Here is a 23,877-nt window from a genome sequence, read left to right as displayed (position 1 = left end):
CAGGCGTTGGGAGTTGTTGGACCCCTTCCCTGATCACCCAGCGCTGAAGTTGCTTTTATCATATAATAAATTCTGATTGGAAATTGCCCGACTGGGTCTCTGTTTCTCACAGAGGGAACAATCCAATCCTCTTCCCCACATGTGTGCTGCACTGAGTTTGGGGGATTTTTGTTGTTCTTGTTTCCTTTTACATAACAGCAGTTTTTCAAATGAGCTGCTGATGCTGCATTTTGGAGGGTAAATCTGTGTCAGGGTTTTTTTTGTTTGAAGGGAAGTCACTGAAGGTACAGTTTGCTTTTTAACCTGTAGCCCCAGAGTCCTCTGTTCTTTCAAAAGGATTTGTTTCTCTCATTGCTTATAAGGACTTTAATTACAGTCTGTGTGATTTTTGTTAAAGTAACATGTTCAATTCATTAAATTTGTTCTTTTTTTCAAATATATGGATGTAATAAAGGCACTAAGTCAGACTGCTCATAGCGTTTTTGTATTGTAGACCTAGAAATAGTGTTTATCCATTCAATACCTAAGTAAAGTATTTACTGAGTGCATTCACAGGCATTAATTTCACCACCTCATCGTACCTTCTGTGGAACTGTGGTTCCACATTAAAGAATTTGCAATGTAAAGGGACAAAATATAGGTGGAGAGGCAGGTTATCCTCTTTATTTCTTTGCTTTACAAAGTAGTCTTAAAATGTAAGCCCCTTCCCTAGGTAAGAGTTTGCTTTCAGGTTCCAAGGTTCAACATCAGAAGATGGGAGCAATCAGCTTATTAACCACAAGTTTTACAAGTCACTTCATGTTTGGTCTGGTATCTACACACAGAAGCTGGGTAGCAGCTCTTAATAAGATACTGTCCAATAAATGTATTTTTTCCAGCCCTTGATTGGCTTCTGTGAGTCACAATTAGGCTCTAAGGAAAAAAAGCCACCCAAACTTCAGAGAACACTAAAATGCTGAAACCCAAATAACAAGTCCTGAGCTCAGCAGCTGCCTGAGGGACCCGTATGACAGCAGTGGGCTCCAGCACACTCTTCAGCCCCTGCAGATGCCACTTTTCCTGCACATCACACAGCTCACCTGCACAGTGCTCATCCTCATCCTTCCTCTCTGCCCTTTCCTAGAGGCAGCTGCTTCCAAAGTCTGTCCATATGAAGGCTCAGCACCCCCAAATCTAGAGGTGCCAACTTGCAGTCCTGTGACCTGTCACCGCTGACACCTGGCAACTTCTGACTTCTTAGGGAGCACAAAACAGCAATATTCCACACAAGTTTCATTAAAATTATTTACACTGCAAGTTGGTTTGTCAGTAAATGGGTCTTCTGACAGAAAACTGCCTGTTGTCTGGAAATTTGGCTCAGAGCTCCAGCAAAGTTGCGTTCTTCTTACAGATCCACTTTTTCAATGTCTGACAGTTGTCTGCTTGGATCACATTTTTCCTTCTGTAAACAGCACAGTTCTTGTCGGTCTCAATTCTCTTTAGAGCTCTCCTGCTGAGGGAGCAAAAGGAATGCAATGAGTTGTCAGCTTTAGATTCAGTACTAAATAAAAAATTCTGGTTAAAAATACTGGTGGAGTCCTGAGTGAGGGAGTCAGGTGATGCCCTTCTGGTAACCAGCTTGAAGCACAGCAGCCAGGAACAGGTGGGATAGGCAGCCACAGCAGGGTCTGCTGGCTGCTGAGGGATGGATACTTGGGAGCATGAGGGTAATAAGGAGGAAAGCTCTACATGCAGCCACAATGCTGAAGGACCCTTCGGCTGGACAGATCCCAGCACCCATGCTATGGGACAGGCATCGCGTTCAGGAGGCAGGCAGCACGTGGTCTGTAAAGTGAGACAGTTTGTTGACAGTGATTTCAGTAGAAGTGTGTAATAATGTCTTTCAACATTAATATATACATGAACTGTGGCTGGGGTCGGTCTTGGAAGCAGAAAACATATGTTTCCAAAAGTGCCAGGCAGGAACCGGCTAACCTGGGGCTGGCTGTGGAATAGACTTCTGAATACGTGCCTGAGGCTGCAGGATTAGATCTGTGCTTTGGGAAATTAGCTCAGATCCAGAGTTGTATTTCCAAGCAGAGATACCATACCTTTGCTATTGCCAAAGACACCCCCCCACACACAAATCATCACCTGTTTACTTTTACTCCATGATCTCCAACTGAACTCCATTGTTTCTTCTTGTCTTGAGTCTTCAACACAATCCAGATATATTTGGGATCTTTCTCTTTATTGTCTATAAATTCCTGTGGAAAGAGTAGAAGCATGTTAACTCACAGAAGAGCTTTCCTGCTGTGTCCAGGTCACTGTCCTGTCTCAGGCACAGCTTTTAGTCCCTCACATGGAGAGCAAGAGCAGGCATCCAGCCATTGGAAAGCAACCCATTACAACAGCCCATACACTAGGGATCAGCCACAGTTTTAATTCAGGCTGATGAGCTTCCTGACAGCTGCCAAACAGCAGACAAAAATGTAGTGATGCCCTTCACCCTAATGAGACCAGATTGCAAATCTTGGTCTTTAAGGTAAAAGACCTGTTCCTCGGGGAATTATGAGTTTCTCAGAACCATTTGGTAGTACCTTGCTATTCTTTTCCTAAAGGAAAAGGAGAAGGAGGTTTGGCTGTTGAATTTCTATTTAGTGGCTGAATCAGACCTCTCGTCCCAGAGCCAAGCAATAGAAATGTGTGAAAAGTCCTCAGCATTTCCTTCTCCCAGTCAAAACTACTCTGGCTTCCATGCTTGGCATCTCTTGTGCTTCTTCTCTTCAACTCTACTCTGTTGACAATCCCAAAACAGGTTCCTGTTGATGGGGAGACAGATGCTTTGCCCTTGATGGGATTCTTGCATGTGTACCTGACATCTGATACCTTTTCCCTTGGAGAAATGTTTGGCTAAGGCAGATGCCTGTTGTGTTTTCAGGGCTGTTGCAAGACTCACCATCTCAATTTCATCTTCAATGACAAGAAGCTGGGATTTCCTGGCCAGACACTTTTTCTGGCTGTCATCCCAACTTCTAGCCTCCTCAGAGAAGTAGTAACATCTGCCCCTGTGCAGCTGCCACCCGGGAGGACAGAGCTCACATGTAGTTCCTGTGGGTGGAGAGAGGGGACCATTAGCTCCCACTGTGACTCATTCCAGTTGCCTTGTGGCATTTTATGCTCATATGCCAAAAAAGTGGCCAGTCCACACTCCCAAATGTGTATTTTCTGTGTGTGGAGAGAGGTTTGAAGGCTACAGTGACCACTTGTCCCCTCAGCTTCCCACTCCCTTGCTGTGGCACCGTGCACATCTGCACTTCCACTGGCACATACCTGGACTCTCTCCACCTCCCAGTGAACCTGCCCAGCAGAGAGCACTGGGAGGACCTGGAAGGCTGCAAAGACACTTTTTGTCCTCCCACATTCAGCCCTTGTGAGGAGACCCTGTGGGATGTGACAGGATTTGGGGCGTGTGAATTTGACACATGATGTGACCAGGCACATAAGATGACGTCCAAACTTCTGTCCATGAGGCTGGAGAAGGAACTGTGTTAAGTGGAATGTTGCTGTTCCCAGGTCAACTTCCCATTTCATGCAGAACATCTAGAAGGAACATTCCCCATGTCTTCTGTCTTTGCTTCCTCTAATGTTTCAAAAGAAGAGCAAAGGATCAGCCCTCAGAAAAAAACATTGGTATTTGCCAAGAAAAAAAAGGTCAGGAAGGTCTTCCCCTGCCTGATCCTTGCAAATGGATCGAAAAGCTGAATTCCTCCCTCTGTTTGTGAACAATTGGTGTCTGGAAAGTGTTCTCCAGGCCAAGGGGAGGATCTACAATATATGGTATTTCTGACAGCAGCTCTTGGCAGAAAGACTTGTAAAGAAAGTACCAGAAACTTTATACCAAAAGAGGAGCAAAACTATTGTCATTAAAATGTTAGTTTAGATTCTGTCTCTGCAGGAACATGAATCTCCCTGGGTAGTACCAATGAGTTCCCATAAACTGTAGCATATCAGAGAAATGGGAACAGAGACAACAGAAATGTGCACACAGCATGTCCTGTAGGCTCACCCTGTCCATCTTCACACAGTTCCTCCATGAGCCATTTCAGGAGCACTGCAGGGAAGGTCTTCTCTGAAGAAATGTGATTGCCGCTGCTATTCAGACTATACTGGGACAAACCTTCTGATTTTCCTGCTCTGCCCTTCAAAACTTGAAGAGAGAGAGAGAGATTATGGTTAACAACCAGGATAAGAAAATGTGGTCTATGTATCCAGTGCTGTACTGAGTGTGAGGATGTGTTTGTGTATGTACATTGGTTTGTACAGACAGTCAGTTGTGAGTAGACTCAGTGAGAAAAAGATGTTCACGTGATGGCCTGGGTTGGATGAGACCTGAAAGATCATCCAGTTCCAAACCCCTGCCATGGGTAGGGACACCTTCCGCTAGCCCAGGTTGCTCCAAGCCCCATCCAACCTGGCCTTGGACACTTCCAGGGATGGGGCAGCCACAGCTTCTCTGGGCAATCTGTGCCAGGGCCTCCCCACCCTCCCAGGGAAGAATTTCTCCCTAATATCCAATTTCAAGCTACTCTCTGTCAGTTTGAAGCCATTTTGCATGTCCTGTCAGTGCAGGCCCTTGTAAACAGACTCTCATTTCCCATATTTGAGTACAACTGAACACCCTTAATGCAATACTGAGGGAATTTTTCTTCCAGCTTGTGAGGTTTAACCATGCCTGCGAGGAAGAGATGAAGCAGCTGGCAGGATCTACTCACATTGCTTGGCTTGTATGGCTATGACTCCGAGCAGAATGAGCACAAGGACTCCCAGGACCAGCACCACATAGAACCAGGCTGAGCACCTGTGTCGACAGCCTCAAGAGAGGCAGGAGGAAGGGCAGATTAAGGTCTTGGCGTTATTAAAATGAACACTTGCGTAGGCAAGTTTCTTCTGTGGAAACAGCAGAGAAATCATCTGCCTAAAATCAGCCTGGTGTTTGAGGGATACAGGAATATTTTACTTTTTAAAAATTTGTGTTCATTTTGCATACATGAAAGTGAAATCTAAATATTTTGTCAGACCGAGCAAGTGGTTTTCAATCATTCCTTTAAGAATTTTCTCTTTCTCCTTTGAGTTACTTTTCTCAAGCATTGTCTCCTCCCACCTACACACCCACACCCTGCAAGACCCTGCAGAGCAGTTAAGGGAAAGTGTCAGGGGTGGTCTGTGGCATCAAGGATGGTCTGTGGTGTCAGGGATGGTCTGTGGTGCCAGGGATGGTCTGTTGTGCCGGGGTGGTCTGTGGTGTCAGGGGTGGTCTGAGGTATCAGGGATGGTCTGTGGTGTAAGGGATGGTCTGTGGTATGTTCCTCCTCTTTGATCTCAAGTGTTAATGTGCCTGTCCTGTGGCTCAAAGCCAACTTCCCTGAGTGCACAGAAAAGGCAAAAACCCCATTCTGACACCATGGCACGGGAAGTACCTCTAAGCATCTCTCCAGCTGTTTGGCATTCATCATCTCGTGAGAGTGAAATCCTCAGGAAGAGGCAGAATGGGAGGAAATTTGGGGTCGAGGTGTCAGTTCCACCAGACACAGAGTTGCATTGTCATAACCTCTGTTTTCCTGACCTTGCCTGTGTGAGATGAGCAACTGCCCATTTTCTGGCTGCCTCGGATATAAGTTGTAATGTTCCTCTTTCCAAGGGCCTGACCTTGCCTGGCAGGCAAATCCTTCAGTACAGGAAGGGTGGTAATCATCAGTGCACTACCAGCACACAGAGAGCTGGGAATTAACCTGCTTCCAAAGCCAAGTGTGTCCCTGTGACTCTTCCTGCAGAGACATTTACAAGAGGATTCCTAAAAAAAACATGGAATTTTACTTTCCTTTGCTAAATTTTCAATGTAGGGCACAAAGGCATTTTTAAGAATTAGTTTTGAAATGCCTTTCAACGTTATTTTTACAAGGAAAGTGTGTTGCCTGAGAACCCAGCAGAAAATACCCACTGGATGAAATGATAATTCAGTTTTTTAAGGAGAGTGAACATGAAGACTCTTGATACCAGGTTTTACCGTTGGGCAATAGGAAAGACTAAATCTATAATAGGAAAGACTAAACCTATAATTAGTAACCAAACAAAATAGCTAAAATACACTACCAGAAGAGGAAGTCTCTGGTCTGCTGTTGCCTTTGGGTTTTGGCTTCACGCGCAGCTCAGCGTACATGATCATGTTTCCTGTGAGGAGCAGAGAAATGCTGACATTTGTGGTTGTGCAGATCATTAAGTGGAGGAACAACAAAGAATTATGTAGAAGACTGAGTCTATATGAAAAGGGGAGTGTGTTTCCACAGCTGCTTGTTCAGCTTTTTCTTTTTTCTAGGAAACAACAGGCAAGGTGATGATTTATCGTTTCTTGTTGCTGTCAGGAAGTAAAATCCTCCTCCATAATCTTTGAACTACTCAGGTCCTGCATGGCTGGATCAGGAGGCAGACTAACAGACTGGATGGATAAAATCTGGATCCTATCCATAGCGAACGTCCCATCTGTTGCTAAGCCATCTCAGAAGGTGACATAGGGGCTTGAGGGGCATCAGAGCCATGACTGCTTTGTGGAACAAAGAGGTGCCAAAGGGAAAACTGCCACTCAGAGAAATGCTCCTGCAGCAAGGTAATTCTTGGGGCATTCCTCACTTGTGAATGTTTATGCCAGGATATTACATGGTGCATGGAAAAGGAGAGGAACGGACCTGATGGTTGGAGACGTGCTTTTCCAGATGCACATTGACAAAACAAAACCAAAGAAGGCATAAATGTAGCATGGTGTGGGTTAGATTCACATGGATTCTTTCTGAGTGTATATTCAATTTTGTTTAGCTGGGTATTTTGCAGTTAGTTTTCTTCTTTCCATAAATGGAGAGATTTTATCAATCTGAATCAATAATAAGCTTCTGTGCTACTGCCCTTGTTTGTGATCACTGAGGCTTTTAAAAAGTGCCTCATGTTGTAAAATCTCACAAATAAGGGAAAAACTTAGCAGAGGAAGAAAGTCTCCTTAGGCTAAAATGAGGTATCATCTGATATGAGAATTGCTGAAGTGTAAAGAGGTTTTACAACAAGAAAACCACTGAGGACCTGATTGGCAAATAAGGTTTATTCATACAGGTGAGATATTCTATGCTTTAGGGAACCTGACCTAATACACTTGGCTGTTTCCTTTATTTAATTTTATTAGTTCAATGAACTAACAGAAAATTTGTAAACTATATTTACTGTTCTCAAAAACAAATGCTCATGAAAGTTTTTCTTCTTAGAATGTAAATAATTTTCAGAAAACAGTCAGGGCTTTTAAACTTTTAAATGCACTGTAAATGGAGACACTTCTAAACTAGTAGCTATCTGCTACTATTCTTAATATTTCATCTCTCAAATAAAGATCTATTCCTTTGAAGAATATCTCTAAGTCTGTAAAAGAAAAATTGTCCATGCAAGCTGAATATTTAAAAAAATTATTACTTCTATAACAGTGTGTTTTGGCACATTTGCATGTGATGTCCTTAGACATCAACAAGCAGATTTAAGATATCACATAACCTTAATTTTGCCAGATGCTTCCACACCCTTTACCTAATTCAGCAACAAGGAGCCCTGGTAGTGGGAGGAGATCTCTGTCACTTACTGAAACTGAAATTTCGCTTCATTTCTCTGTGCCAATTGTCAGGTGCAGAAAAACATCTCCATTTATTGGAAGTTTCTACTTAGTGGAAGTGCAGGAAGGGATTGCTCCTGGCAGGTTGTCCATTATGGAACATATGGGCCACCCCATTCAGGGGGAACTGGGAGAGAGAGAGTCCAGCAGAAGGTCAGCCTGGTCAAGAGGAGGTTAAGGAGGGGAACAAGAAGCTAAAGGGGACAGCTAATAGCAGGCTACAACTACTTCTAGACTAGTTTCATGACAGAGTCAAACTCTTTTTGGCTTGGCTTTCTGCCAAGGAAAGTTCCAGTCTATCAAGTTTATCCCAATAGTTTCCCATGAGTGAGCTTTCCTTATCATTAAACTGTAAACTTACACATTCTCTGCAACTGTGCCACCAGTGGTTTTTTATATCTTTTTGTTTGTCCTCAAAAAATACATTGAGTAGACTTTGAGATAAGAACAGAATTTGGGAGAACTCCAAGAAAGTGCATAATTTCACAAAATGAAATCCCTTTCTCATAGATCGGGAAAAGCTAAAGATCTGTAAAGGGACTTTCACTCTCAAATCCAGATTTTACATATTTAAAACACCTACTCAGCTGCTGGAGAACACTGGCAGAAGTTCAGCTTCCTGCACGTTTACCTTTCCTCTGCATCAGAGCTTGGCAGCAGCTCCACCTTAGCAGAACAAAGCTGTGCCCCCCATCTGTGTTTTTTAGTATCTACTCCAGTAAATTGACGGTAAAAGTTGCACAAAATGCAACCAGGAGGACGTGGGCATTTTCCACTTTCCTAGATATTTGAAGTCCTGCCTAAATTCTGGGAATCTGCCACTCAGAAGGTTCATCTGCCAAATTTTCTGTGGTGATTAAATTAAACCTTCTTCATGGTGAGAGTTTGAACCAGGAAGCGCTTTCCCTCAAGCTGCTTCTTTTTCTGCAAGGTAGTCAGTCTGCCCGAGAGAAAGACTGGGATAAAATCTGGGAAAGGGATGGATGTGACTATTAGCCATCCTCAGGGAACATTTCAACATGTCCCAGAGCTGGGATATTGCCACGGCAGAAACTGTGATATTTGCCACAAGGAGCCCCATCACCTTGGAGCCAATATCCTCACTTGGAGAACCAGCTTCAAATTCCTGCTCCAAACTATTTTAATAGCAACAAACCCCATGTTAGTACACATTAATCACAAGGACAGAGAAATAATTGTCATCAAGGAAGTATTTCTAGTGTGTTCTATATTGGTATGAGCTCCAATACTGCTTAATACGATTTGATGCTTTTTCTGTTTGTGTCAAAGTGAGCAGAAATATAATTGCTAATGAAATCTGTAAGTAACAAAAAAATTAACAAAGCAATAAATAAAGGCAGTCCTGTAAGTTCAAGCCTGGTCAGACAAAATGTATTTGAGTATAATCAGATGTAAGAGTGAGGGAAGGTGATACTGGCAGTTATAAACAGTGAAGAAAAGATTATTTCAGGGATTTTTGTCTCTATATAACTTTAAGACAGCATAACCAAGACTTGTAGTAGTACTGGGTGGATCTCTGGTGCCCATGTTTTTTGGAGATAGGTCTTGTAAAAATATATAAAAAAATAACATTTTCTGTCATTTAAGTGCGTGTTTTCAGAGCACCATCATCACCATTCATCTACATTGTAACTAGAACATCTTATAAAAATGCTTATTACACAATGTTGTTTCCTTAAGTGATTAAATACATTAAGTACTGAGCCTTGAAAGCATGAAAATATGCTCTTAGTCTGACACCACAAACATTTTCTATTTTCTCATAGTGAGAAGTTGTCATTCATATTTGCTGTGATCCAGAATTTTGTCCAAATGCTTTCATGAATGAATTTCATTTTTTTTCCAAGTAGTAGAAATGTTACTTCTTAAAAAAAAAAATAAAATGTTTAAATCATCTCCTTACCCTGAATATTGACTTAATGTGTTACAAATACATGAAGGGATCACAGATTGATAATTTAGTTCTGGAAGAATCACTACTGGAAAATCAAAGAGAAAGAGCAGGAAGGTTTTAGGATTTATTCAGTACTTCCTTCGGTGGCAGTGCCTGCACTTTCAACTGCTACTAGTTTTCTGATTTAATAATTAATTTAATACTCCTTTTCCACAAATACGCCTTAAAATACATTGATCTGATTTTTGGACTAGGTAGTAATTTGGTGGAGCATTGTCTTGACATTGTTCATTTAACAAGAAATATTATGCCCATTATTCAAAAATTAACACTTTTTCTTCCTCATTCTGCTTCTTAAAACAAGGGACCAAATCTGAGCCCTTGCTTCTTAGTGGTTCTGACTTAGTAGCTTTGCTGACTTATACCTCATGAGGATTTCTTCTACTATTTCCAACTTTTCCCACTTCCCATGCCTTGTGCATGCAGCATGTTATAACCTTCTTCTAGTTTTATCCAGTGACAGTATTAAATATGAAAGAGAGAGAGACAGAGAGAGAACATGAGAGCAAACAGTGTCCACCCAGGAGAGGATGAGGTGTTTTACCTGGAACTGGTGTCTGAGAAGGAATGTGTGGTTTTTCCCTAGGCAGCATTGCCACATCCGCATATGTGACATCCCCTGCCATTGATGAGCAAGTCCCCCTGAGCTATGGAAAGAGCAGGTTTAATACAGTGGGTTGCATCCTGTATCAGCTTTGCCTGCCTCCAGAAGTCACATACACCGTGCTATGGCTCTGAGAATGGCTGAGAAACATCAAAAAGGAAGGAAGTTACTCCTTTCAATACAGCTTCAAAGCCTATTTGCAGACATTCTGTCTCTTCTTGTGTGATCTCTGGCCCTTCAGAATACAGGAGAAAATGAAGACTAAAAAACATTCTTTCTAATAATATATATTAAAAAAAAAAAAATCTTGTTGGTCAAAGCAGTGTGAAGTTTCTAAGGAATAATCAAAAATGGGCTTTCACAAGTGCTGGTTCTCATGAGAAGCGCTAACGCAATACAATCAATGTTGTGCTGTATTATCCTCATGTCCATGATCTTATACAGCCTATTCACCTAAAAGAAAGATAAATAAGATATATATCAGTATAAGATGTTTTTGGGTTGATGTAACTGCAACCACATAGCTATAAAAATGTAACTCAAATTCTAACCTGCTCCACGCACAGAGCACTTTAATGGTTTAACGACTGGATTTAGATGGTATTGATGAGGTGTTAAAATTAACTCAAAATAAAATAACTGGTTACAGTGTTAAGTGCAGTAACAAAGAGGAAAAAAAAAGAACCTTTGATAGTCATGGAACAGATTACTCAGAAGTGCTGCTCAAGTACAGTTTATATGCAAGGTATCTAAATCATTATTTATCACCACTGATAAACCGATACTGTGAACTGGATACCGACAAGGTTTGATTCATGGACACCTACCTAGCAGGCATATCACTAATCCTAATGTGAAACAAAACGTGTCCTCTGATTCAAACAGTTTCCGTTGCTTTCCCTGAACTTCTCATCATCCTTTACAACAGGATATTTAGGCCTGAAATGGAAAAAAAAATCAAAAAAAACCCCCCAAAAAAAACCAAAGCAAAAAATAACCCCGAACCAAAACCCACTTTCCTTATTTGGACTTTTTTAAACTTGGGTCCACAAAGGAGAGCTAGAAGGCTTGCTTGAACACTTGGGCTCTCTTTCCATCACTTCACATACACTTAAGCAGTCTTTTCTCACATAAGCCCCTCCTAAATTAGTCAAAACCATTAAGATGTAACAATGTATAGTCAGGATACACACAGGTCTTCATGAATGAGTGGAAAAAAACAGCATTTCTATTTTAAGGGAACATGTCTTCCCGTCTCCTCTGAAAAACACATTTTCAGACAGAAGAGCAAACTCATGAAGCGTGCAATGCAGACCAGGCAGCTGCATCCTCTCTGACTTAGCAGATTCTCACTTGCCTGAAGAAAATTAGGAATGCACAGAGTTAGTTTCCAGAGCAAACTTCCAAATAACCATAAGCAGTTCTCATTTGGGATTTGAAGTCTACATGCTGTGCTTACTGCTAGGGCAGATAATGAAAAGGAGGGTGAATTTTAATTTTTAGAAGGAATAGATGAGCCTTTGCAAGACATTTTTCTTAAATTTTCTCTTTCCTATTGGAAAGCTATCTTTTTTTTTTTCTCTCACTGCCACAGTATTTTCATTTGCTAACTATCTTCTTTAGTGTTAATAGTTTTAGCTCTGTTAGTACTTTAATTCTTTTCTATTGTTTTAATTTTGAATTTTAGCTTTATTTATGAATACTCAGATGTGAGTCACCAAGCCAGTAGCACTTCCAGAAGAAAAAAACCCAGGCTGTTGTAGGAAAAGGCCATTTAGATCCAAGAGGTCTTTGTTAGCAAAATGGCCCAGTGCTCATAAAGGTGATGGAAATGTCTAGTCCAACCCCTGCTCAAAGCAGGATTATTCAACAGTTAAATCCAGTCACTCAGGGCTTTATCCAGGCAGGTTTTAGAAATCTCCATGGGTAGAGATCCCATGGGCACCTGTTGCACCATTGTCATGAAGGAAGAATTCTTCTGCTTTGTTCAGACAGTGTCACAGATGCACTTGTATCATATATCCAGAACCTGAGCAGACCTTTCCCCTGTGACCATGCACTGCTGTCTGCTGGTAGATTTTGCAGAATAGATGCTTCAGAAGCAGGGATTGGCTCAGCCCAGTCATACCCCCATTGGGATCTTTTCACACTCAGGTATCATAGTCATTTTGGTTTGTTACTCCTGGGGGAAAAAAGTGGCCCAGATATAAAAATCATGGAGTCATTTAGGTTGGAAAAGAACTCCAAGATCATAAAGTCCAGCTTTTACTCATCACCACCTTGTCACCCAGAGGACTGAGTGCCACATCCAGTCATTCCTTGAACACCTCCAGGGATGGTGCCTCCACTATCTTTCTGGGAAGCCTGTTCCAACCTCCCATGAAGCACCTTGAGGTCATTTCCTCTTGTCCTGTCACTTGTTCCCTGGGGAGTTGGAGACAGGGAGGTGGTCTCTGCTGAGCCTCCTTTTCTTCCAGGGTAAACACCCCCGGCTCCCTCAGCCACTTATTCACAAACTGTAATCTGGGTTGAGCTTAATTTATTGCATGATCCACCCTTGTGTCTTTTAGGTTCTCCAGGTAGAGTCTCGCTTCACTCTGTTCTCTCCTCCCAACCACCTGATGAATATGCAGAGCTTATAGCACACTAATGTTGGTGAGGCCTCTAAAACATCAGGGCTTGCTGTGTATCAGCCAGCCACATGTCTGGGAAGCAGGGAATGATTTTTTAGCCTTGAGTTTTCAGACCGGAGATATCTGCAAGGAACAATAGTGGGATCATTGTGTAGGATTCCTCTGCCACTGGTCACTGAGAGCTCATCAGCCTGGAGCTTCAGGGGCTCTGTTGAGGCAAAAGAGGTACCAGCTCATGTCATTCTCCACCTTGACACATGCTCCTGCGTGAACACTGACTCTCCACTTGTAACCGTCATGCCTGAGTAACGTCACTTGGTGGTGTTCTGGTGCCAGTTCCAGTTTATGCACAGGGTAACTGTGATAACAGCTGCAGATGACACCTCTTCTGTGGGTGTGATAGCATGTCCTTCACTGCGTGCAAAGGCACAAGCAGACAGAGAACAACAACGTGGGCTGCAGAGCAGAATTCAGCAGAGCAGAATTCAGCACCTGCTGCCACAGAACAGGCAGCTCAGCCCAGGACTCCAGCTGCCTTGTGGTGCACATTCTGAAGAACCTGAACTGCTGGTCTGACAACAAAATGGACCTTTGTACTTCCCAAAAGCTGAGCTGCAACACAGAGACTTCCAGGCTAAACTGAGTGAGTCCCATGAGTAAATCTACAGTTTGGGTTTCAATTCTAACCCTCTACTGTGTCACAGCAGAGCCTGTACATACAGTGAGATGCAAGAGCAGCACCCAGAAGGCATTGTCAGAGTTAGGGCTGAAACCATAGACACTATTGCCATAAATGAAAGTCTGTGCATTGTTATCCCACACCGCAGAAAAATAAAAAAGGCATTTAAATAGAGAAAATCCACGAATTCACCACGATACAGGAAAAAAGAGAGAGTTTAGTGAAGCAGCAGTGCCTGCAGAGTGCAAACTGAACAGCAGCAGCTATTCAGTTGCAGCTTCACGTTCATTAGGTGGGACATGGATTAGGTGGGAAGCAGACAGGGTTGGAAGCCTGTGAAGATGGGTTTCTTCCCAGTGCAGGGTTTGGGATTTTTTTTGAGCATGTCAACTCTTTTTGGAACTTCAGAGTGATTCTCAAAGATGCTGCTGTGCAAATTATTCACTCTGAGTGCCATGTGTTCCCCTAGATGCATTTTTCACTGCTAACCAGTGGTGGAGTGAATATGTGGACAGGATGATGTGTGCAGTCTCCTCAGCAGTTTGGTGATGCTGTGTCAGGAAAGAGCTGGTGAACACCCCTTCCAGTGCCACACTGCCGCATTGCCTTCTCTCCTCTCCTGCACTCTCACATGCTGAGTTAATTTTCCTTCAAAGGATTGAAGTAGTGCTGGGACCAACTCCATAGGTAGCACGTTCTTGGCAATATTATAAGTTATATTTTGGTCTTCTACAAGCCTGTGTCTGTGACTTGGAGAATGGCGGGGGAAAAATGGTGTATCCTTCTGCAGACAATAGAATGGTCTGGGTTGGAAGGGACCTTAAAGGTCACCTAGTTCCAAACCCCTGCCATGGGCAGGGACACCTTCCACTAGCCCAGGTTGCTCAGAGCCCCATCCAGCCTGGCCTTGAACACTTCCAGGGAGTTCACAACTTCTCTAGGCAAACTGTGCCAGGGCCTCACCACCCTCACAGGGGAGAATTTCTTCCAAATATCCAGTCTAAACCTGCTCTCTGTCAGTTTGAAGCCATTCCCCCTTGTCCTGTCACTACATAGTCTTGTTAATAGTCTTTCCTCATCTTCCTTGTAGCCCCTTTAGGTACTGGAGGGCTGCTATAAGGTCTCCCCAAAGGTTTCTCTTCTCCATACATCTACACAACAGCATCTATTGCTTTGGACAACAGAGGGTGTCTCTGCAAGCTGAAACACAGCAGAGGTGCTGTAGGTCACCTAGGTGTGATTTCTGCAAACAAACCAAAGCAAAACAAACCAACCTAATAAATACCAAAACCAAACAAAAAACCCACAGATACTCAATTTTCACACACACACACAAAACTAACAGAAAAAAACCCAAACCAAACACCAAACAAAAACCTCTGTGTAAATTAAGATGGCTAATGAGCTGAGACCACTGTCAAACTTGCTGTCAGCTACTGCCTCGCGTTTATATGCCTCTGTCTCCCAGTCTCCTTTTTATACTGGGACTCTCAGCACTAGTATTCCAAGCCTGGTGTTACTATTAGTAGTGCATTTTACCCAATTCCCATCTTATTTCTCACTGGCAACTTTAGTAGCACCAACAAAAATTTTGGCAGATTTGTGGTTTTCTATGATAATTCAAATATAAGATTTGTTATTACAGAACAAACCCTAAAGCAAACCATAAATGCTTAAGTGCTCACCTGCACTGGAGTTTCTCTTGCTTGCCTAGAAACTAAGTTCTGTGTAACCCTCTTCATTCTCCATCTCAGTATTACAGTCTTTTCTTTCACTTGCACTAAATCCCCTTTACATTCTCAAAATTTTTTTTGCAAGTTTGGAATAGAAGTGAAAGTGTTTGCAGGAAGCCCACCCAAGGAAAAGAAAAAGAGTCTTTTAGGATAACAAGAGTAACACACCTCTCATCCACCTCCAAATTAACCAAACAATTAATGCATACGTGTAGCACACGCCCAATAATGATACAGCCAACTAACATGCACACTAAATCCTACACAGCAGTGAAACATTGATCTTTGAGCAGTCCTTCTTGTTACAGTATTTTCAAGGATCTAGGGTTTTGACATCATTCTATAGCAAGGATTGCATTGTTTTTATTCCTGCAGCAACACTGTCCTGGAACAGTGAGTACCCTACAAATATATGACAAGATGGTGATTTTACAACGTTGAAGTTTATTAGTGCATTCTACAAAAAAGATATGCCAAAGAGATGGATCCAGAAGGAAAATGGAGGAGCATGGAGCACATAAGAAGGCTAAATCAAAACCTCCTGAGTTATTGCTGAGGTTTTAGTGCCGTACAAGCAGAGAGCAGCTTTGGAGAAGTACCAGAGGAAATTCAAGGATTAAGTTATTTACAGGCAACATGTTCCAGCTGTGGCAGAGACTGGAAAAAAAGAACACAGAGCTGTTTATTACACAGGTTTGTAAATTAAGTTAAGCTCAAGGCTGTTTGCAGGTTGGCAGCAGAAACTGACACCAACATTGAGGGCAGAAGGTAAGAAACAATCGAGCCTTGAAAATGTACATCACTGCATAAACAGAAGGATGAAGCAATTTGGTCCCAAAGGCCAACATAGTGGAGCAATCCAGGAAAATGTAGGCATGCTTACATTTAAACATAATGTTTCCATGGAATTTTCTGAGCATGTGTATTTTCTGAGTACCTACAGTTGGTGCGCATAGTGTTTTTAAAGATCACAAACCTAGTTCCTCTTGTTTTTGCACATTCAGAGAACTGGCTTTGTCTTTCATCCTGCTTCTTGTTACTCAAACAGACTTCATGCTTCAGATTATTTTTTTTCACCAGAAAGAAAACTTCAAAGTCACTTACATGCAAATATAAAATGCTATAGCACTTCCTTTTCTTTTGTGAAGGCCAGTATATGTTTTAACTGAAAAAAAAAAAAAAGGGCCATTCTGGGAAATGTAAACGAGCATCCTTTCTTGGCAACATGGTGTTGTCAATTCAAGACAAAAGCCTGTGGGTTTTTTTCTTTATTTTGGAAGGATATTCATATTCCTTTTACTGAGATGATAGATCCAGAGGATGATGGCAGAGCTAAACAACCAGGCACAACAGGCTGTGACCAGCAAGAAGACAGCCTACAAAAAGGCAGGTGTTGAAATTAAGCAAAAGGAGAGGACTATAATGTCTCTTACATTGAATGTGAAAACATAATAATAATAAAAAAAAAGAGACTGAGTAGCAGCTTGCAAGAAACATTTAAAAAAACCCCTCCCCTTCTTTAGGAATAGGAAATCTGCCAGAAGGTCTGTAAGGTGATAGATAATCAGTTTATGAATAAGGCCACATGGTAGTAGGGGGGGGAAAACAGTGGGTTTTTTTAAATATTTGCTGTGGAGGAACCTGGGGAGGTTCCCATACTGGAATCTTCCTGGGCGGAATATGAGAGTCTGTGTCTCAATGAATGTCAGTGAAAGAGGTTATGAAACAATCCATGTAAATTAGTAGACCCAAATGGCTAAGGTCAGATGGGCTCCCAATGATTTTTGAGTGGTCTTGGCAGTCTGGAGAGGTCCCAGCTGACTGGAAGCTGCCAAACATCCCAATTTTCAAGGAAGGCAAGAAGGTCAACCCTGGAAACTACAGCCTGTCAGTCTCACTTCAGTGCCTGGTAAAGTTATGGAGAGGATTACTCTGGGAAGTGTTGAAAAACACCTGAAAAATAATGAAGTCATTGGTCACAGCCAGCACTGCTTCATGAGGGGAAAGTCCTGCTGATCAAACCTGATTTCCTTTTAGGACAAGGTGACCCACCTGGCTGATCAAGGGAAGCCACTTAATTTGATCTTTTTGGATTTCAGGAAAGCTTTGGATACTGTCTCTCACAGGATCCTTCTGGGCAAAATGTCCAGGCCACAGCTGGATAAACACATCATGTGTTTATCAGAAATATGGCTAATAAAGCCAGCTGGGAACTACTTTTTTTAGAGAGGGAACATTTTGTAGACACTTCCAAAATTGCCCTTTTCACCTTCAAATTCAATTAGCTTTGGCCATTAGCTGAAGTCTCAAGAAGTGTGATGTCTTTCCATTTTATCCCCACTACCACAAACACAAGTGAGTTCCCTAGAATTTGTGTTACTGGGTTTATCATGTAGAATAAAGCTTCACATAGGAATTCCCAAATTCCCTGCTGAGAGCTACAATCTTTTCCCATTATAAATCTCATTGTTCATTGGCTTATAATGTTTGCACCTATTCTTTGAAATTCAGCAATTATATTAAGCTATGCAGCCAGACTCCAATTTCTACATGCTGTAATATTCTGTTAGGTCACTGATGCCTCCCATAAACTATAAAAGTCATTTGAAAATCCTCAACCACGAGAACTCAGAGTTTTGGTCAGACAACTGGTGAAGATCTTTTGCAATGTTTAGGCTTTATCTCTGAGAAATCTCTTTACATGCTGAAAAGCAACTACGGTTTTAGCAGATCTGAGGGCTTTGTTATCACGGAGGTATGTGTTGGTAAAATGAACTTGTTTAACTCTGAAATGTAACAACATCTACTTTTGTAAACATTTTAACGGTGTTGTGAACATCTTTACAGCGCAGCATGTAATAAAACCACACTTCTCAAAATTCCGCTTCAAAACATGTTTCATGTAAATGAAGATCAAAACTCCTGTAAATGGCATTGACACCATGCAAAGAAGCAGGAAGCTACCTAGAGATTTTATGATACAGATCAAAGGATACTAAAGGTGCTTTAATAGAATGTAGATGCTCTCATATAGTCAGAACAAAAATAAGAGGGAACAAATTCTGCAAATCTTTAAAATTACCAGTTCCCATGGCAGCTCTTATCAGGTAGCAGATATTCACAAGCTCAAAACCATCCTTGTCTGCAGCACTATGGTCACAAGGCACTTTTTCCACTTTGGATTTCTTCTGCAACTTTCATCTTAATTTTACCTTGTTCAAAGCAGCCTGGAATAAAGTGTTATGTTACAGAATCATAGAATGATTTGGGTTGGAAAGGACCTAAAAGATTACAGCATTCCAAGCCCCTGCCAGGGACACCTTCCACTAGACCAGGTTGCTCTAAGCCCCATCCAACCTGGCCTTCAACACTTGCAGGGATGGGGCAACCTGTACCAGGGCCTCACCAGCCTCACAGGGAAGAATTTCTCCCTAGTATCATAAATCTATTCTCTATCGGTTTGAAGCCATTCCCCCTTGTCCTGTCACCACATGCCCTTGTGAAAAGTCCCTCTCCATCTTTCTTGTGGGCTCCCATCAGGTACTTGGAAGGCTGCTATGAGGTCTCCACACAACATTCTCTTCTCCAGACTGAACAGCCCCAATTATCTCAGCCTGTCTTTGTAGGAGAGGTGCTCCACTCCTTGAAGCATCTTTATGACCTCCTCTGGACCCACTCCAATAGCTCCATGGCCTGTGGAGGTGCACACCGGCTCATTTCCTAAGCATCTCCTTGTAAAGCTTTCTTCCTGGGAAATAGGTCCACATTTAGTAGCCATCTCCTATCTGTGTACAATTTTAAGAAAAAGAATGCAAATCATGCCCAGGGAAGCTTTTAGATGACCTGATTTGAGCCACCAGCAAATGCCACTGTGGTTTCAGCAACCTTTAAGCCTCTGAGTAATATGAATATGGTTGCTGCAGGAAGTGGAGGTAAAGTCTACAGATGGGCACCTTCTGTTCTCTCCTTGCCAGACCTGAGAGGAGCTCTGCTCATCACCTCCATGGCCTTCCAGCTGTACCAGGGCTGGCTGGCAGATTCATTGGGACAGAGGTGAAGCCTCGAGAAATGGGATTAACAATGTCTACGGTGCTGATAAATCACCCCCCTCTTCTCCTTTCTCAGACTTCCCATTTGCAGCCCTTATCATGTCACAGTCCGTGCAAGTTCTTTAACATGCAATTTATTTGCAGTTGGTGCTCTCTTTGTTACAGGAGGAATCCCTACAAATGGGATGGGAAGGCTTAATTTGAATGATTGTGGGCTTTGAGATTGATAACTCTCAGAAGTGTCCTCTATTTTTTAGGTTTACCATGCATGGCTGGAAAATAGCTGAAATGGGATATCTGCAAGAAGGAAGGGACCTGTTTAAAGAGTTTTTATGCAATTAACAAACGAACCTGAGAAAAATGACAATTCTGATGAACTTCAAGGTATCACTCACGACTAAACACTTAGACCGTCCCATCTCTGTTCAGAAATGTCTGAATCAGTGATTACAATGCTTGTTTATTTAACACAGGCCTGTGTGAGTGTGTCACTGTTGCTGTATCAGTGACTCATGGATAATCCCCCCCCTTTGTAGCTTTCTGTGGACAAGTGTTACATGTCCTCCAGTAACACCTGATCCTGAACAGCAATTTCAGAACAAGCCGAAGGAGGGTAACTGTGCAAATATCACTGACTGGCAAAACAGCTGCTTGCGCTGCCTGAAAGCTGCTGATCTCAAGGGAAACCTTCCTCATAACAATGAAAGTGATCCCTGAAAACTGCCAACATGGGGAAGGACTTTGGCAACAGAAAATAGCTTAGTTCAGCCTAGAAAAACACAATCCAAAATCTGTAGTTGTATTTAAGTGCAGTTTATTCAAGACAGTTCTTGATCATCTTTTTGTCTCAGAATCTCAGAGGAAACATCCAAGGTAAAACAGCCAAGAGCCCCAAACTGCCTTATACCTCCTCCCTCTCAAATTGCCTCTCCCCAGGAACTCACTAAGGGAGCTTTCCACACTGTAAGTTTTTGAGACTCATTGCATTCCTCTTAGTATTCTGTTTGTATCAAAATAAATTATTTACATGAGTCATAAACGACCTGCACAGCTTTTGAAATGCAGAGTCCTGATTTCATTTGCACCAGTGGAAAGCAGAGACAACTTAGTACAGTTGTCTATGGGAGCTCTTGGGTGTGAAGCTGGGACCTGATCCAGGACTAGTGTCCCTACAGAGCATTCTTTCCCAGAAGATTCACTTCTGGTGTTTTCCGTCATTAATGGAATACCATCCTTATATGAGTGCTTTCTTCTAAGCTAATGGAGCCAGCCAGGCTTTAATTGATTGCAACGGAAAGACAATCCCTGGAAAAAATAGAGGACTTTATTCACTGTAGAATTACAATTTTTATATCTTTTCATTCCTTAATATCCAAATACCACTGTTCAAAATTACACAAAAAAAAATAAGTTATCCAAGCTCGCACATGATAGTTCAGGTGAGCTGAGCAAGGGGCAGATCATAATTCCATAGTTTGCCTTTATCCAAATGAAGGTATCATGGAATAAATGTAAGAAAAAGAATAAGAACAAACTGTTATGATGTTTTCTGCAAGAATACACAGCTTTCAGTTTATCTATCCAAAATTTCATTAACATATATTCTTAGGAAATAGGTCTGAAGTACCACGGTTTCTTGTGGGATTTCACGACGACTCTTAGTTTTTTTAATGCATCATAAAATCTGTAAAATGAAGGCTTCTTTAACATTGTGCATAAAATACTGCATTACTTTTTAGTAAAAGGCAGACAATTATTAATTTCAACCCAGCACCACATGGTTGTTATTAGCACCATTTATGACATACATTGTAGATGGATTTGCTCAGACTTAGGAAGACCTTCAAATATTTGAAATAAGGTTGTCACAGGAAATCTTGCCTAAAGTTTTCTCCTGGTAACTACAGAAAAAAATAGTATTGTGTAGGAGGCGTGTCCAAGGCACGGGGGACGTGCTGGGGCAGAGAAGCCCAAAGGAGTATGCGTCTAAATGGATAACCCTATTGGTTAGAAGGTCACGTGGTTTTAGGGGATAAAAAGCAAGCGCCGAATTTGAAATAAATCTCTTTGTTATCCACCTCACAAAGAGCGTGCATCCTTCTTTATTATATAAAGGTATAACGACACGTGGTTCCTACACGTGGCGCATCGGACGGGGACATGAAACCTATATTAGGATAGATTAAAATATCCTGGATCAGGCAAAAGATCGGTAAGCCCCGAGTATCGTCTTAATTATCTGAAGGCGGGGGCTTTTCACTGAAAAAAACCGAGACGCCTGTAAATCCGTTGTCTCAGTAGCGCATGAGAAACGGGAATTAAAATACTGAGCTCAAAAAATATTAGGGATAGTGCACAGGAACAAGAAGAAAGAAGAAAAGAAGCCGAGAGATTGGAACAGCGGACAGCCAGAGAGAGCGGAGCAGGGTCTAGCATCCACCGAGTCAGGCTGAGAGGCAGCGCCAACATCCAGCACCCAGCCAGGGCTAATCCCTGAGCGGCACCGTGTCCGCAGCTCAGAAACCCGGGCGGTGGAGCACACTAAAGCCGCCGGGAAAACCCGTGCCGCCCGCCGCGGCCACCAGCAGCTGCGTGAAATCAAGCTCCGCTGCCGCCCTCTAACATCCCCGGCCCCACTGCCAGACCCCGGGAAGCCACGGCATCGGCGGCACCTTTCCAGCCAGCAGAAAGCGCTGTCAATGCCCCCGCCCGCGCACGGCCACTGGGCGGCTGCCGCCGCTGCGGGACCGGACCTAGCGCCTCGTTGCCTAGCAACCTCGGCAAAAGCCAGCGTTTACAAAAGGCGGGTGCAAACGGCTGAGCCACGCGTGTGGTCCGCCGCCGCCTCCCTGCGCCCTCAAGCCGCCGGGGGCTCATGCTGCGTGCCGCCGGGACCGCCGAACAGAGACCAGCGCCGCCTTAACACCGCGCCGCCACACCGCGACCCCCGCCGCAGCGCCGGAACCCCCATACCGCCCAGCGGACCGTGGGAGCCCCGCAGCCACCTCCTGCCGACCCACGCATGCCGATAGCCACTGTGTGAAGCCTCCACGCCAAGGAGAAACCCACCAGGAGCAACGCAGACCCCGAAAGAACCTCCCGCCGCTTCCCGCCACCGCAGCACCGAGGAACAGCCATGCCGTGCCGAGAAGCCCCCCGCTGCAGTATTGTGTCTCTGATCTCCCAAGCCGACTGTGAATCCCCTCAAAACATACTTTCCACACCTGGGCTGTCGCTGCCCTTACAAAGAGTGAACAGGAGCTGGTAAGACACTAGAGGGAAGTATAGGCGTCAACACTTCTCTTGCCTCTGATTGCTATCAAAAGAATTACCTGGATGTACAGCATTCAGTACTTTTGAATGCATTCCTAAGAGATGTATTGGTCAGAAGCAATAATAAAAGTAGTTTCCTATTCCCCTTCTATGAAAAAATATAAGGAAATGGTGGTGAATTATCAGATGGCAGCGCCTCCACCCTCCTGAAAATACAGGACTTATTGCTCAGGAATACTAAGTTTCCACTTGCCACCTTATAGAGATTCCTTAAAAGGAAAAGAGAAAAAGGAAAATACTATTTTAATGCCATTCTCAGTGGCTGCTGTTCTGCTTGTTCAGCTCTAGTCAGCTCATCAGTTCATGCTCAGCAGTTGAAACTCAAAGTGATAGTGTGACCTATATCCATGGAGATTTATATACATAAATACAAGCACAAGTTATGTGCTTCTTTTGGACATAAATGATATGAATCTATTCTCCACAGGGAAGAGTTCAAAACCATGAAAAAGCCAAAAGGTTTTCCATAGATTGTCCCCTTTCTACTCTGCCCCAGTGCAGGAATAACAGCATGCTATTTTCTATTTCAGGGAAGGGAAATGCTGGATTTTTTAGCCTAAGCCAAGGGATTTCCTTTAACTAGGAATTTGTAGTGGGGTGACCATGGCTGGATGCCAGGCACCAACCAAAGCTGCTCCATCACTCCCCTCTGCCACTGGGCAGAGGAGAGAAAAATATAACAAAAGGTTCATGGGTTGAAACAAGGGCAGGAAGAGATCCCTCGGTCAGTTCATCACAGGTTGTTCCTGCCGCTGCTTAGGGAAAAAAGTCCTTCCCCTGCTCCCTGTGGGGCTACTCCCACGGGAGAAAGTTCTCCATGAACTTTTGCAGCGTGAGTCCATCCCTTGCACAGGGTCACTCCTGATGGGCTCAGCCTTGGCCAGCGGCAGATCCGTCCTGGAGCTGTATGGAATTGGCTGTCTTGGACTCGGAGGAAACCTCCAGCAGCTTCTCACAGAAACCACCCCAGAAGCCTCCCTGCCATCAAAACCTGGTATCTTCCTTTATCTACCTTTGTCTTCCAGGCTTCTTTCTCCTTCACACTCCACTTGTCTCTAACAAGTTACTTTACGCCGCTCATACTCTTTATAAACAATGTACAGTATGGTGCAGTAGAGACATCTAGTGACTATTTCATGTAATTAAAACGCAAAGGATTGCTGTAGGAGGGAAAAATAAACTTCTTCCAA

The 23,877-nt window shown here is 43.0% G+C and overlaps 1 protein-coding gene across 1 annotated transcript; it reads right to left on the bottom strand.

Moving 5' to 3' along the window:
• Positions 1–1,356: 1,356 nt before the first annotated feature.
• Positions 1,357–10,282, bottom strand: LOC108641517 (killer cell lectin-like receptor subfamily F member 1). Its single transcript, XM_018083628.1, has 7 exons — positions 10,201–10,282; positions 6,133–6,210; positions 4,755–4,853; positions 4,049–4,189; positions 2,939–3,090; positions 2,134–2,246; positions 1,357–1,492 (listed from the first exon to the last, which is right to left on the bottom strand). The coding sequence occupies exons 1-7, from the start codon at positions 10,280–10,282 to the stop codon at positions 1,357–1,359; spliced, it is 801 nt and encodes a 266-aa protein (XP_017939117.1).
• Positions 10,283–23,877: the final 13,595 nt, after the last annotated feature.

Source organism: Manacus vitellinus, unplaced genomic scaffold, assembly GCF_001715985.3.
Source record: "Manacus vitellinus isolate BGI_N305 unplaced genomic scaffold, ASM171598v3 scaffold_66_pilon, whole genome shotgun sequence".
Classification (NCBI taxonomy): Eukaryota; Metazoa; Chordata; class Aves; order Passeriformes; family Pipridae; genus Manacus; species Manacus vitellinus.
Note: the sequence above shows the minus strand (reverse complement) of the source record. Positions and strands in the feature narration are given on the sequence as shown.